Here is a 13179-nt window from a genome sequence, read left to right as displayed (position 1 = left end):
TGCGGAATCAGGATATCTCCGGTAGGGGACAGACACACCTTCTATTCTTTCAATAGCATTCCACAGATTGGATGAATTAAGTATCTTTTTTTTCCACTTTCCCAACTTCTACGCAGCTACTATGCCCATGAACCCCGAAGGCACCAGCCCCTCCTCCACCATCTCCGCCACCTGCTCTCGGACCCACGCCTCCTCTCTTCCCGTATCACTGCCCAACGGCGCCTCGGGCGACTTCCCCTGCAAGACCTGCGCGACCGTGCTCCGCAAGCCCGCCACCGCCTTGGCATCGTCCTCGTCTTTGTTTTCGTTCTCACCAGCCTGCAGCCGGCTCGCGTTGCGGTAGAAGACCTCGGCGTTCTTGAGCAGTTGCGTCGCGTTGCTGACCGCGGCGGGGAAGGAGATGGGTGCCTGGCCCAACATGTACAGGTGCAGGGATGCGTCGCCGCGGAGGAAGTGAGTGCGTGCTGTGTCTGTGGCGGCGAGAGCGGGGAGCTTGCTTGCACGAGTTAGCGAGGCCACGGCGGCGGAGAGGGCGGCCCAGCGCTGCGGGGCGAAGGGGTAGGAGGTCTCTGCTGGCTCGGCGTTGGGGGTTTCGGCGAGGGCGGTGGCGTAGAGGATGAGAGCTTCGGCGTGCGCGGTGAGGGCATCGGTGGAAGGGTGGGACTGGAGTTGCAGCTCGGGTACCGCGAAAGCGGTGGTGAGTTCGTCGTGGTAGGTGCTGGCGTCGAGGGTCAGGTGACGGAAGCCGGCCTCGAGCAGGCGGCTCATGAAGTTTCCTTTTGTGAGCGCGATTTCTTGGAGACGCGGCGCGGAGGCGTCGGCGGCGAGGGCCGGGAGTTTGCTGGTGAGCATCTCCTCTGGATAGGAGCCGAGCCAGGCGAGAGTTGGGGTGGCAGGGGCGGGGAAGGTGCCGGCGATGATGCTGCAGATGGTTGTGAGCGTACTGATTTGAGCGAGGATCGTCTCGATCAAGGTGTCGGGGGTCGTGGGCGAGAGGACGGAAAACCATTGGTCCTCTGCGGCAGCGGTCGTTGAAGATGGGGCACTGGCCTGGGAGGTGGCTGCGACGGCGGTGGGAGACGCTGTCTCCTTCGCGGGTTGGGAAGAATCCTGCCCCTGTGATTCGACCATGGCTCGCCGTTGTTGCTCGGTTTCTTCGTACTCGAGTTCTTGCACACTTAGACACCGGTTTTGCATCTCAAGGGCTTCTTCCAGAAATTGTAAAGCATCGTTAGTGCGGTTGTCATCTTTGGCGAGCGCCTCGGCGATGCTGACAAGAACTTGTGCGGTGTTAAAGAGGGTGTCGGCGTTATTGGGATCGAGGTCGAGAGCATAGCGATGCGATATGAGCGCTGCTTCGAGGACTGACGTTAGAGGACGGTCCGCGTGGCGGACGAGGGTGGGGTGAGTGGCTATCTCCAGCTCTACGCGCGCTCTGGACGCATTGTCAGTCCTGAGCACCTTATGAGCAATTAGAGTAGTACTTGTTGTAAGCCAGATCAAGGTTTCTGCTGTATTTGAGAAGACCCTGATCGTAGATCTCGATAGCCCGATAGAAGAACCTCAAAGATTTCGTTGCGTCGCCGGCGCGCCACTTGCCCGCAGATTCCTCATGCTCGACCCCCGCTACATGCTATCAACAGCTGATCCAAGAGTCCTGGAACAGACGCACCTGCAAGATAATCATCGGCATCCTCCAAAATCTACCGCTAGCATGAGTATTGTGGCTCTGACCAAGGTTAGCCTACTCACCTGTTCCTTTTTCTTCTTTTTACTCTGCTTGATCATTGTCTTCGGCCTAGACATCTCGAAGACCTCTTGGATGATCTGGGTAAGGGTTCTTGAAGACGGTGAGTCCTTGCGCATGCAGTTGGATGTCGTTGAGATCATCATAGAGACCCCGAATCTGGTCGTCAAAATGCCAAGCTTTGCCTGAATTCTGCCTTAATATCACGCCTGTGAGGCGACTTCTCGAAATTCAAGTGAGTTGCTATGTATTGCGGCTGTCCCGTCAGGAAGCTGAGTGATAAGTCATGACCCGTGGCATCTCTATTGCTATATGCACGCATCCAACGCCGTCTATGCCTCAGAAGCCCGTTCTGCTCCCACTGCCGCGCAATCATCCCAAATGTTTTCGTAGCCCTTCCATGACGCTGAAAATGATGGCAGAGCTCGGCGCCGCCCGAAAAACCGTGATCCCACAACCTCTATAGAAACCCCGCACGCCAGACTGCTTCCAGAGATCTTTCCCAATGCCCAGGAACGTTCCTTTCTTCGCGATCCCAACCTCTTCTGTCTGCATTCGACTCTTGATGGTATCAGCAGGATAGAAGGCAAAGTTATAAAGCATGCCTGCGACTGCACCTGCCGTCATTTGCTGCCATACTTTCACATCCTCAGGCTTGTGAAGCGAAGAGTCGTACTTGAAGTACAACATCTTGACGCCTTCATACGAGCCAAACCAGGCTGCGGAGCCGCCAGTCTCGCGGATCAAGGTGCCGAGCTGGCCATGCCAGAAGCCCAATAAACCATGTGTCCGGAAAACATTCCCTATGATTTGCAAAATACTGGGCGACTTCAGCAACTGGCCGGCTGATGTTGTCGGTACTTGCATCTTGCACTTGACTAGTTCGATAGGCGTAAGTGCGAGGGAAGTAAAGGCTCCAGATGCTGCACCGCATGCCAACAGATAGACGAATGGCAGCTGGACTTTGTCCTTCTGGCTCTCATTTTGTTGCTGGAGAGACGGCAATAATGATGCGACGGCATCCTGTGCTAGTCGGTAGCTGAAGAAAAGGCACGAGGTCTCGACGGCCGCTCCGACCAAAGGTGCGCTGATACCTCGGTACAGATTGATCAGAGGTCCCTCAGGTGCACGGAAGGCGGCTGCAAATGCGTCGAGCGGACCATGAAGCCGCGCATGCCCAGATTGAGCGTTTTGCGATTGTAGCCGGACCTTGACAGTGTCGAAGGGATACTCAATGAACTTTCCCAATACACCAGCCGTTGAGCCGAAGACCACGTCTTTCAGGGCTGCGATACTCTGGACCTGAACATTTTTGGCCTGTTCCAGCGGCACAGTTCCAGCTAGACCGTGCGCTTGTGCTACGTCATCTTTAAGAGCTGCCATACGGCCAGCGGTATCTTCTGAAGATCAGACGTGAGTTCGTGTTATCGGGGGCAGCATGGTGTGTCTTAAAGTGACTCCTCTTAGAGGTAGGGAAAGTGGATTGAGCCGGGCTCGTCACGATTGACACGTCAGCATTATAGAGTCGGCCTGAATGTTCGACCACAACGATAATTAGCAGGACTAGTAGGACATGCTGCGCTGGGCAGGCAAATTCTGCAGGTTTGCGTTGTTTTCTGCGCAGACCGCTGAATCGCAGTCTACGACTGATCAAGATTAGATTAGATCCGAAATTTTCGCCCGCTACTCCACTACCAACGTCCACCCATCGTTCCCACGCTACGAAGAGGCCCAAAGATCTTCAGTGCCCCAATTCCGTCACACGATCAACACTTCCGATAGTCGGAAGTCATGTCGGTAGAGGAGCAGACTCCGGCAGCGACTGTCGTGCCGACTTCGAAAGCGGAACCGCATTCCTTGAGAAAGAACGGTGAGCACTGCCATTTCCGACTGCTGGCCTAGAACTAATAGCGATACAGGAAAGCAATGGCACAATCCAAAGAAGCCATTTCGGCCAGCTTCTGGTCAGTCATCCTACGCCAAGCGTAAGGAACGCGATGCAACCAAAGCAGCCAACAAAGCCCTTGAGCAAGAAATGAAGGAGGAAAAAGTGGCCGAGCGTGATCGAAGAATCCAGGTAATCAAAGACCGCCGGAACGCAAAGGAGGAAAAGGAGCGTTACGAAAAGATGGCCGAGAAAATGCACCAGAAGAAAGTCGAGCGGAGGAAGCGGAGGGAGAAGAGGAACAAACTACTCAACAGCTGAACATCTCATGCGATTGCCATTTCCCTCCAACAACATTATCACTCGAGCGATGCCGCCATCATTTGGACTCGTGACTAACCAAGTCAACGGCACATGGCTGCTCCGTACTGGTTGCCAAAGTGTATGAAAGACGGTCTTTCCTCGGAGCGTTTTAGCCTAGCCGCGAGGCGTGAGCTCAGACGCTGAGCGGCCAACCATCTCGAGGCCATTACACTGGCAATACTACGGTGCTCCAGAAATCGCCGGCGTACACCAGGTACTGCCGTTAGTACTATGCGGCTCAAGTTTTGGATGTTTGGCTTCGACGCTGCGAGCCCACTAAAGTCTTGGGGCCAGAAATACATAGGTTGAAAGGGCCAGCTCAGACAGGCCATTTGGCGACGATGAAGGAGTTTCAGCAAACTGCCCAGGTCCTCTTGATTTGCAGGGACTTCAGCTCGCCTGGTCGCTTTTTGATGGTGTTCCAGGTGCAGGTCGGAAAAGGCTTATGGCTACAATGCGCTGGGTGGCCGACAATTTCTTCGAGCAACAATGCTGTCCGTCCTTCTGGTCCCTCCAGGTTGCTCTCGATAGTTGCCCCTTGTGCAACTGGTAGGGAGGCTCACAGTAAGTGATCTGATTCTTGCCAGCAAGCATGGTCAAGGTTAAGGTTGAGTCGGTTTTGGTTGAATATCTGGTACCACACCATGACCTGTTTGAAGCCAGTATTCAAGCTTCAGGCAGCAAGGCTGAGGAAGGCGCTATCACGAGGCTGAGGGTATCCAGTCAACGCTCGCAAAAATGTCTATGCGCACAACTTCACCTTCCTTCCACAAACTTTCATGGGGCCTGCTGGGCTACTTAACTGAATCCTTCTGTCAGCTCTCATACTCTACTTATGTTGTGAACCTCTTAACCCAGCAGCATGGATCCTGAAAAGGAGGCAGCAGTTCCAGAGGGTCTTCCATTCCCTGGTGGAAGCCCCCAAGTTCATTCGCCTGACAAAGATGTTGCTCCTAAGGGCCGCCCAGTCTCCTTGAAAAAGATCAAAGAAAGTCACGTCCAGCAATTTTACCAACAGTACGTACAGGAGGCTGCGCAGAAGCGGCAGATGGCGCCTAGCGACTTTACGCTCGAATTCCGCAAATCTCTCTGGGGCGCTGCTGTGAAGTCTGCCAACGAACGCATCAACCATATTCGTAAAGGCCTGCTAAGGAACACTCAACCGTCGCAATCACCCAGCAAGAAGCCACTAGTTCCAACTCCTGAGCCGACGTAAGTTTTGACCTGCTACCTTAAGTCGCTCAGTCTGCTGGACTTAAGGCTGACTTCACTGCTAGCGTAAACCCCATCGTTCTTCAACAGCCGCTCCCAACTCGGCCTGTTTCTTTCGATTTCGACCTCAAACCAGAATTGCACTCTGACAACCCCTCACTGGCTCGTCCAAAGTCTGACGAGATGTCAATCGCCGATCTCTGGGCTCACAAGCTCACCGATGAGCAGCTTGAGCACATGAAATCGTTCGAACCGGACTCTGAGATGCAAGAGCTGCTGTTGAGCGATATCACACCTGGTAGCGGTGATCCTTTTAGTGACAACTCAGCCGATGGCCCGGGTGGTAGGGGCTCCTTGTTCGGTGCTCGCCAGGCCAACTACGACCTTCCTTCTGCTGCACCTGCTGGTACATATCCCATCCAGGATCAGACTCTTCCAGCTCAGCGCCCAGGCAGCAATCCATCCGGCAATTTCCAACAAGGTACATACGTCGAGTCGCCAGCAGGTTTGAAAGAGCCTAGGATGCAGAATAACAATTTCGACCGCGCCAACATGGACCAGCAGCATACGCAGGATGGCAACCACGCTACTCCTCAGCCCGGCGGCATTCAGTCGATGCTAGAGTCTCAATTCATGCAACCCAACCTCCACAGCTACTCTCACACCCACGGCTACCATCAAATGTCGCCTGCGTCTAACACCATGCGTAGTGCAGCACAGACTCCTTCTCAGACTGGTGGCAACGGCCTCGCCTCGCCTCAAGCTCAATTCGACCGCGCTGTGTTGATCAATGATAACCTGCAAGCTGCTCCATTCACAGGTTTCAGCCAGCTACCGGTCGACAAGAATGCAGATGGAGATTTGCCTGCGGATTTCAACTTCTCTCTGCCAGGCACGCATCGGAATCCGTTCGAGACCGACGGCCCGCCCAAGTCCGCTGTGGAAGCCAAACAACGCTTTCAAGTCCACATTCACCAGCTGAACGATCTGCACCGAATCCGGAAGGAGAACAATGATCGTTTCATGTTCAGTTACTTGGAGCAAGGTGTGTGGCTGTATCAGGCCATATATGAATGTCTGGCCATCACGACCGGACTGCGAACCCTGACTGACTTGTTGGCAAAATACGATGTCGCTCACGATCAGCGTATTCTATACCACATGGCGGTCTTCATTCATGGTCCCTTGGTTCCGGGTCTGGTCAAAGCAGGACCTCGCCTGGCCACGTTTGTCCAGGACGCCTTGAAATCGGTCCATGATCCCGAGTTCAGACCTGTAGCATTCAACAAGGTGACAAACCTGTTCTACACTACCTTCTTAGGTGCCAAAGCGCGTCTCATGGTCATCGATTCCCAACGCAAGGATAACCCGGCGCACTTCACAACCTTGCCTCCGCAGACATTCAAGGAGTTGTTGCCTATCACCAGCGGTAACATGTATGCCTGGCTGGCGCCTGGCGCAGATAATGAACTAGGTATCTACGATCACGTATGGCCGCCGACTGGGCCTTTTTGAACATAGGCATGCACGAGTACGATAGCTTCATCTGCAACAGCCAGCAAACTGACCCAGCTGAACATAATCATCAGCTTGAGAGACCTATGAGGCACACTCAGTCATCACAGGAGATAAGGGAGCGAGATTGCATGTGCATTACTGGCGTTACTGCACAAGATTAGTCAAGGGACGCTGAGCGGAGACGACCACCGAAATGGAGTATGGGGTCTCTTTATTTACACCGAAGTGTCTTTGCATGGTTTTGCACTTGTCGCACGCACGACAGGCATCCATCAGCCGTGGATAGAGATACGCAGAGTCGGCTGGCTATCAGGGATTCACGAAACGCACGACCAATACGACTGATACCCCCAAAAGGATAGGATAGGCGCAAGAAATCACAAGCGGATTCATTGATTAAGCTACCCTTGCGTGTAATGTCTATTTCATCTTGTAGAACAGTTTGTAGTACATGGGTATCGTGGTTCATAACTCGTTGAGCACCCGCAGGATCTCCGGTTCCTCGGTTCTGACCTGGCTTTCGATGGGATGGGTCTGTACAAGTGGACTTCTAGAATTTCGGTTCCGCTCCTCGATCTCCACCAACACCCTCTTGACATCTTCAGGAATACGTTCCTTCGCGCCCTCCAGCTTCCTCATACCAACGGCGAGACTAGTGTTGTGAAGCACATTTCCCTGACCAGGCGCGATCAGGTCCTTAATGGCTGCCCTCCCAAGCCAGACCTCCTTTGCGACAACGATGGCGACAACCAAGAAGACCACACTTCCCGCCATTCCCCAGACTCTCGCCACGAAGCGACTCCAGACCTCTTGCCTCTGCGATTCTTCCTCTTCCCATTTCTCAACTTTCGCCCGCGCCGTCTCCAGCCGCTGGCCCATCTCCTCCGCCAATCGTTGCACCTCTTTGCCCCTACTTTCAAGTTGCTTGGCCCTCTCGTCTCTCTCCTCGAATCCTTTTCTCAAATCTGAAGCCTTGCTCTTGACCATGTCATCAATCTTCTCGGCCTCCCCTTCGAGATTCCTAACCAGTTGCCCACTCTGTGTGCTCAGGCTCTGGAGGCTCTGAATGACGCTCGCCAGATTACCGACCTTTTCAAGCAGATTGTAATATCCATAGTCCAGCCTTCGCGTGATTTCCATGCCTCGATGACCGATCATCTGTAGATCCTCACGTAATTCGTCCTCCGCTGCCGCAATGTCCTTGTCTTTCGCAGCGACGTCCGCGTTCGTGAGTGTGAAGCGTCGTTGGCGTCGTAGGCGATCCGCGCGCTCGAGATCGAGTTCGATTTGCGTCTTTGGGCGCGCAGCGGCGCCAAGATTGGAGACATCGTGAGACGGGGCGCGGGGGTCGGAGGTGGCACGTCGTCGCAGCGCATCGGTCGGGCGGCTAGCGTTGTAGCCAATGTATGTGGCGTCGCCGGCTGCAAAGCCGCGATGATACGAGCGTGTCGAAGGGATGCGGGCTAGTGCAGCGGCAGAAGGGTGTGACATAGCAATTAGGTCTGCGGGGGAGGGGCGTTGGGAAGAAGACTGGTCTACGGGGGTTCCCTCGTCGCGAAGGTCGCGGGTGCGCAATTTGCTTGAGTGCACGGCTGCACTGTGTTGGCTATGCGAATTCGTGTAATGGTGCTGCTCGGCCAGCGACTGGGTATATCGATGAATCTTGTTGCGGCGTCGTTGAGTAGCGTCGTCCTGCGCATGATGATGGTGCATCCTGCTGGGCAGATGAATGCGGTGGTGTTTGTCCGAAGCGGACCGCTCGGACTTCTCTAAATTTGATGGCTTCTTGGAGTCGCCATGAGTATTGACTGCACCGTGAGGCAGGAGGGAGTGTGAGCGCGTATGCTGCGGACCCGCGGGCCGCAAGCTCGCGGAGCCAGCCGGAGACGCATCTTGGTACGGAGACGAATGGGATCGGGAACGATGGACGGTGGGTCGCATGTGCTGGTGATCCTGGAGATGGCTTATTGGGAAATCCATTGCCTGCTATAATCCGCTGAGCTCATCTGCATGGCGCTGATACGGAAGTTGACGATGTGAAGTCACTTTTGCGCCGCCATGCCAAGATCCGGGGTACCAGCCTTGCAGGGTTGGACGCCGGAAAAAGGGGCTACGATTGACCAAGATTGGTCAACTTCCGCCTGTCCAATTACTTCATGTGCAACCCCCTTCGCACGGAGCGATACGCAGCTAACGGAACGAAGCAACGACATGAACATTTATCCCGGTATCAGCCAAGAGTCCTTGGGTGAAGTAGCGGGTTTGTTCCGGAAAGAATTTGGTAACCGACAGCATGCCATGCCCTCTTGGGTATCATTGACCACATCTAAGCCTAATGCTATGTCTTTGACACTTCCGTTACAAATTCACCTCACCTCGAAAGTGCAATGTCGTCGATTCGTAGAATCAACTTCACCGTCTCGGCGGCCAGCTCGATGGCGCTTGTACTGACCAACAAAGGCTGCAGTACGTTCTCCTCCGCAATGTTTGTCTTGACACCGCCACTCCGGACGCTCACGCCGGCGTTCTTCTCTCCAAGGTCGTGACGATGTCTCAGTTCAGTGACCACTTTGATGCTGTTGAGCCCAGCATTCTCCGCCAGGGTAGTTGGAATGACCTCCATCGCATCAGCGAATGCTTTCCAGCAGATTGCCTCCGTGCCAGTCAGCTCTCGCGCTTGTTTTGCCAGCTGATTTGCAATCTCGACTTCAGGAGCACCACCACCTGCAATCAAGGCCTTCTTCTTCACCAAGCATCTGATGACACAAAGAGCGTCGTGCAGAGACCGCTCTGCTTCGTCCAAGACTAGGTGGTTGGCTCCTCTCACGACAATTGAGACCGTCTGGTGCTGAGGATTGGCCGTACGAATACCTGTGACCTTCACATAACGCGCACCGTTCGTCTGTACTTCCTCGATCAGGTCTGCACTGCCCAGCTTATCTTCCGTGAATGAGTCGATGTTGGCAATGGGCTTGCACCCGGTACTCTTGCACAAAAAGTCGACTTCGTCTCTTTCAATGTCCTTGATAGCCATGATCTTGAGTCTGGTCAGGAAATGGAGAGAGAGATCATTCACAGCATCGCGGAGGATAGACTTCTGAATGAACAAGACATTACACTTGGCCTTCTGAATCTTTTTCACCATGTTGAGAAGATACGTTCGCTCTTCCTTCAGAATCTTGTCCATCTGTCGGTAGTCGTTGACAACGATCGAGTTCTCCATATCTGGCTTGGGAGGACTAAGCTGAAACTGAATCAGACCTATTCTGGCGTTTTTAATGGTCGTTGGTCCACCACTGCTCTTGATGGCTGTCTGATTCAGTACGAGGCCGTCGATCATATCCGAGTCGTCGATGGTACCTCCGACCTTCTTCACGATACGGATGTTTCGTAGGTCGACGTTGTCCGCGGTTTTGGAGTCAATGGTCTTCAGAACCGAGTCGACGGCCATAGGTCCGAGAAGGCCAGAGTGCTGAGACACGATCTTAGACGAAAGCGATGTCGAAGCGGTCTGAAGCATAGTTGTGCGGTCGCTGAGAGAGATAGGGTGCGACATGTCTGAAAGTACTTTGACGGCGGCAGCGGCTGCTCTCTGGAATGACTCGGAAATGACTGTAGGATGGATGCCCTTGGATAAGAGTCTGTCCGCGGCTCCCAGAAGGCTGCCCGCAATGACCACGACTGAAGTGGTGCCGTCGCCAGCCTCAACATCTTGCGCAGCACTGAGATCCACCAGCATCTTCGCAGCCGGATGCATGACACTCATACTCTTCAACATGGTGTTTCCGTCGTTCGTGATCAGAGGGGCGCCCTTTGGATTCTGTATCATCTTGTCCATACCCCGCGGACCTAGGGAAGTGCGTATGGCGTCTGCAACGGCTCGGGCAGCCATGATATTGGCGGTCCGCACCGCCATAGGCTTTTCCTTATCCTGAGAACCATTAGAAACGTTCGGAAGGAGTGACAGGGAGCGCATACCTTGAAGGCCGCATTGCCAGCATTGCCTGGGGCAATTCCCAAGGCCGAAGCCATATTGAATGTGCGCTGCGGGGAGTATCACGGTTTATTCTGGATTCGGAGAGCCACAACGAGTAGTTGGCTTACGGACACGTGGGTGACTGCGAATTATCAAGCGAGCGAAGCTGTAATGATTGGAAGCAGCCAGCCTTCTCGAATCGTCGAAACTTTTTGGATCACGGTGCGGCGGGCGGATTTCAAGAAAGGTGAAATTGGTGTACCGGCTCCACCGTAGATGCACGCCGCAAGCTCAATAACATTACGTCCGCGGCGATTGCCTTCCAGCGCTGGCTCGTCAGTCATCTGCGGTCTCGTTCACACTCATTCCATTTCTTGCCCCGATATCCTGTTGTCACCTCCATTCCATCGCTCTCATCCGCTCCGCTTCTCAGACACCTAAATAGGTTTGATTCAACTGCATAGCGTTCCCGTCGGCCGCCATCATGCCTAGCGCAACGGGATCGAGTTGGGAGAAATACCAGAAGAACTACGCCGACGATGAGGAACCCGAGAAGAAGATCACACCTTTGACGGATGAGTATGTGATCCATTCGCGTAAATATGACGCTCTGCTCACAATATCAGGGATATCCAAGTATTGAAAACGTACGGCGCTGCTCCCTACGCCGCAGCCCTGAAGAAGATCGAGAAGCAGATCAAAGACAAACAGCAGAGTATCAACGAGAAGATCGGTGTAAAAGAGTCAGACACTGGCCTCGCACCACCCCATCTATGGGATACTGCCGCCGACCGACAACGCATGCAGGAGGAGCAACCACTGCAGGTAGCTCGTTGTACGAAAATCATTCAGGACGAGAAGGACAGCGACAAGGCGAAATATGTTATCAACGTCAAGCAAATCGCAAAATTCGTTGTCAACCTGGGCGAACGAGTGTCGCCGACCGATATCGAGGAAGGCATGCGGGTAGGAGTGGACCGCCAGAAGTATTCCATTATGCTACCCTTACCGCCAAAGATCGATCCCTCCGTCACCATGATGACTGTCGAGGACAAGCCTGATGTCACATACGGAGACGTTGGTGGTTGCAAAGAGCAGATCGAGAAACTCAGAGAAGTCGTGGAGATGCCATTACTTTCGCCTGAGCGCTTTGTTAACCTAGGAATTGATCCCCCGAAGGGCGCTCTGCTGTACGGACCTCCTGGTACGGGCAAGACCCTCTGCGCTCGCGCGGTTGCAAATCGAACCGACGCCACTTTCATCAGAGTTATTGGGTCCGAGCTGGTCCAGAAATACGTGGGCGAGGGTGCTCGGATGGTTCGCGAGCTGTTCGAGATGGCCCGAACAAAGAAAGCCTGTATTATCTTCTTCGATGAAATTGATGCTATCGGTGGTGCTCGCTTCGATGATGGTGCTGGTGGTGATAACGAGGTCCAGAGAACTATGCTGGAGCTGATCACTCAACTGGATGGCTTCGACTCGAGAGGCAACATCAAGGTCATGTTTGCAACCAACAGACCGTCGACTCTGGACCCAGCGCTCATGCGACCAGGAAGAATTGATCGCAAGATTGTAAGCATAAACCGCCCAGTCATGCTTTGAAGTCGATGCTAACCATTTTCCAGGAGTTCAGTCTGCCAGACCTCGACGGTAGGGCCAATATCCTTCGCATTCACGCCAAAAGCATGTCCGTCGAGCGAGATATTCGATGGGAGCTTATCTCTCGTCTCTGCCCCAATGCCACAGGTGCCGAGCTTCGCAGTGTTGCCACCGAAGCCGGTATGTTTGCCATCCGAGCTAGGAGGAAGGTCGCAACTGAGCGCGACTTTTTGGACTCAGTGGACAAGGGTAAGCTCCTCTCACTTGTGACTATTACCACAACTAACCAAAGATGCAGTCATCAAGAGCAATCTCAAGTTCAATTCCACCGCGGCTTACGCCCAGTACAATTAAGCTACCCATTCGGCATTGCGAAGGCTTCCATTGCAAGGCGTTCAAGGCAAATGGCCCAGGCTATGAGACATTGGGCTGTGAGGTGTACAACTATAGTTAGACGGGCGGGCGTAGAACGTTGCTGAGACTCTCAGAAGAGAAGCTCGGGCGGTTAGGAGACAAGTCATGGAAAGGTCCTTCAGCTCAGGCCACTACCATCGTCATCCAGAGAGAATTGATGCCGTCTTCGCACGGGCCATTGACTTATTCGTACACCAAGTGTCTCCCCACACCCAATGGTTGACCTTGCACATGCGGACGCGAACAGCAGGAGCGGTCCGTCTGCCTCTCAGTAGAATCTTCAGGATGCTCAAGTGTAAAGCAGTGGCAACAACGCGAACACCGGTCGTCACTCTAGTTGACGACTATCTAGGGCGATTTGCCATCGGAAGTTGACCGTGGGTGGAACGTTGCCGACAGGTCAAGCAAATACAGATGCCGTGATTGGTCAGGCCTCGGCTCTTCATGATGCGCATTACTGCACCT

General features: G+C 53.8%; 7 protein-coding genes across 7 annotated transcripts; 3 read left to right on the top strand and 4 right to left on the bottom strand.

The window, feature by feature from the left end:
* Positions 1-108: 108 nt before the first annotated feature.
* HMPREF1541_08212 (uncharacterized protein) lies at positions 109-1806 on the bottom strand (the record flags this gene model as incomplete). Its single annotated transcript, XM_008722532.1, has 4 exons — positions 109-1435; positions 1485-1626; positions 1673-1703; positions 1753-1806. 4 exons carry the CDS (start codon positions 1804-1806, stop codon positions 109-111), a joined length of 1554 nt encoding a protein of 517 aa, XP_008720754.1.
* Positions 1807-2119: 313 nt separating this feature from the next.
* HMPREF1541_08211 (uncharacterized protein) lies at positions 2120-3130 on the bottom strand (the record flags this gene model as incomplete). The annotated part of the gene is made up of 1 exon (XM_008722531.1): positions 2120-3130. One exon carries the CDS (start codon positions 3128-3130, stop codon positions 2120-2122), a length of 1011 nt encoding a protein of 336 aa, XP_008720753.1.
* Positions 3131-3538: 408 nt separating this feature from the next.
* HMPREF1541_08210 (uncharacterized protein) lies at positions 3539-3953 on the top strand (the record flags this gene model as incomplete). Its single annotated transcript, XM_008722530.1, has 2 exons — positions 3539-3617; positions 3667-3953. 2 exons carry the CDS (start codon positions 3539-3541, stop codon positions 3951-3953), a joined length of 366 nt encoding a protein of 121 aa, XP_008720752.1.
* A 904-nt stretch (positions 3954-4857) lies between these two features.
* HMPREF1541_08209 (uncharacterized protein) lies at positions 4858-6722 on the top strand (the record flags this gene model as incomplete). Its single annotated transcript, XM_008722529.1, has 2 exons — positions 4858-5207; positions 5273-6722. 2 exons carry the CDS (start codon positions 4858-4860, stop codon positions 6720-6722), a joined length of 1800 nt encoding a protein of 599 aa, XP_008720751.1.
* Positions 6723-7190: 468 nt separating this feature from the next.
* Positions 7191-8216, bottom strand: HMPREF1541_08208 (uncharacterized protein; the record flags this gene model as incomplete). Its single annotated transcript, XM_008722528.1, has 1 exon — positions 7191-8216. One exon carries the CDS (start codon positions 8214-8216, stop codon positions 7191-7193), a length of 1026 nt encoding a protein of 341 aa, XP_008720750.1.
* Positions 8217-9096: 880 nt separating this feature from the next.
* On the bottom strand, positions 9097-10701 carry HMPREF1541_08207 (T-complex protein 1, delta subunit; the record flags this gene model as incomplete). Its single annotated transcript, XM_008722527.1, has 1 exon — positions 9097-10701. One exon carries the CDS (start codon positions 10699-10701, stop codon positions 9097-9099), a length of 1605 nt encoding a protein of 534 aa, XP_008720749.1.
* Positions 10702-11185: 484 nt separating this feature from the next.
* HMPREF1541_08206 (26S protease regulatory subunit 7) lies at positions 11186-12654 on the top strand (the record flags this gene model as incomplete). Its single annotated transcript, XM_008722526.1, has 4 exons — positions 11186-11280; positions 11328-12273; positions 12327-12549; positions 12599-12654. 4 exons carry the CDS (start codon positions 11186-11188, stop codon positions 12652-12654), a joined length of 1320 nt encoding a protein of 439 aa, XP_008720748.1.
* Positions 12655-13179: the final 525 nt, after the last annotated feature.

Source organism: Cyphellophora europaea, assembly GCF_000365145.1.
Source record: "Cyphellophora europaea CBS 101466 unplaced genomic scaffold supercont1.8, whole genome shotgun sequence".
In the NCBI taxonomy this organism is placed as follows: domain Eukaryota; kingdom Fungi; phylum Ascomycota; class Eurotiomycetes; order Chaetothyriales; family Cyphellophoraceae; genus Cyphellophora; species Cyphellophora europaea.
Note: the sequence above shows the minus strand (reverse complement) of the source record. Positions and strands in the feature narration are given on the sequence as shown.